The 1,384-nt window shown below is 54.0% G+C and overlaps 1 protein-coding gene across 1 annotated transcript; it reads left to right on the top strand.

The window, feature by feature from the left end:
- Positions 1-393: 393 nt before the first annotated feature.
- MONBRDRAFT_13166 (uncharacterized protein) lies at positions 394-1,297 on the top strand (the record flags this gene model as incomplete). The annotated part of the gene is made up of 1 exon (XM_001751067.1): positions 394-1,297. A coding segment is annotated over one exon (904 nt), but the record flags the coding sequence as incomplete, so codon positions are not given.
- Positions 1,298-1,384: the final 87 nt, after the last annotated feature.

Genomic DNA, 1,384 nt, shown 5'->3' with positions numbered 1-1,384 from the left:
CGTAAACATATACCATAGTCGGGTATTGGACAGAGCTACCTTTCTGCATAGTATTAGGATTGCATCAATGTACTCGACGATGTGCAGCTGCCGCCGCCCGTCGAGGAACCCTCTCGTACACTCTGGGTGTGTTTAGCCACCAGATTATAAGTACGGTCCCGCTGACCGTGAGTGGCATTTTCTTTTGGATATTTCCCTTTCTGTTTTCTATCGTTCTCTCCTGTGAGAGAAGTGCAATTGAACCGCTTTACTGTCTCAGCTCAAATCGCCTTTCAATAGGTTATGGGCCTCGACTGCGTGGACACTGCGTCAAGGAGCTGAAGACTTGGGTGCTTCCCATTTGAGTGCGAGTTCCCCAAAGGAAAAACCGGTGTCGAGGAGTACATCGAGAACATGGCGCTCGAGGTGTTGCCGGAGATCGTGAAGAGCATCCGCCGACAGTCGGAGCGCTGGCCTCAGTATGATGGCCATGACACGATGAAGTTGATCGAGCTGCGCGAGGTCATCAACGCCGTTTGCGACAGCTACGATGTCCCGTACCTGCCAGAGCTCAAGAGCCTGGAGGAGGAGGATTTGCAAGCCGCTGCCATTGTGGAGAAGCACGGGCCAGGCCCGAAGGACAACGTCAAGAAACTCAAGGAAATCAATAATGTGATTATTGTCGCACTTTCAACGTGTCTCACCGGAACAGCTCGCTTAGTCTTGAGTGGCCTTAGGAAGGAAATCAAGAGCGGCCATGGTCGTGGAATGATACTACACGACTGGATTGATCGAACTGACATCGATCTGGAGGCGCTGGAGAGCGTGTTTGCGCAAGCTGAAGCTGATTTGGTCACCACGAAGCTGCAGAGTCAACATGATCTGAGCAACTACCGGCGCAAGATTGACCTGACAGTGTCGACGCTGCGGATGAGCAGCAGGCTTGTCGAGGAGGACACGGTCAAGAAGTTGGTGAGCAACCTGCCCACACAAGCGCGTGTCTACGTGGAGGACAAGATGGAAACCCTGGATGACAGCAAGAAGAAGATGGTGACATTTTGGACCATCCTCAAGAGGGCAGTGATGTGCATGCCAGATGTGCCTATGGAGCGCGAGGAAGCCTACTACGCCCAAGGAGGGCGCGGCCGCGGTGGCCGACAGAGGTACGCTGGGCAAGGCAATTATGGCCGTGGTCGTGGAAAACACGGTGTACGTCGTGGTGGATCCAATAGGAAGCATGAGCCGGAGGGCAAGGACTTGCACCGGTTCAACGGCAATTGTCACTACTGCAAGGGCTATGGCCACAAGAAAGCAGACTGTGAGGCTTGGCGGTCGGCCAAGCACAAGGAGCATGGATCCAAGGGCGGCAACAGCAGCAAGAACAGCCATGATCAGGCACATGCCT

Source organism: Monosiga brevicollis, genomic scaffold (genome assembly GCF_000002865.3).
Source record: "Monosiga brevicollis MX1 MONBRscaffold_132 genomic scaffold, whole genome shotgun sequence".
Lineage (NCBI taxonomy): Eukaryota > Choanoflagellata > Craspedida > Salpingoecidae > Monosiga > Monosiga brevicollis.
Note: the sequence above shows the minus strand (reverse complement) of the source record. Positions and strands in the feature narration are given on the sequence as shown.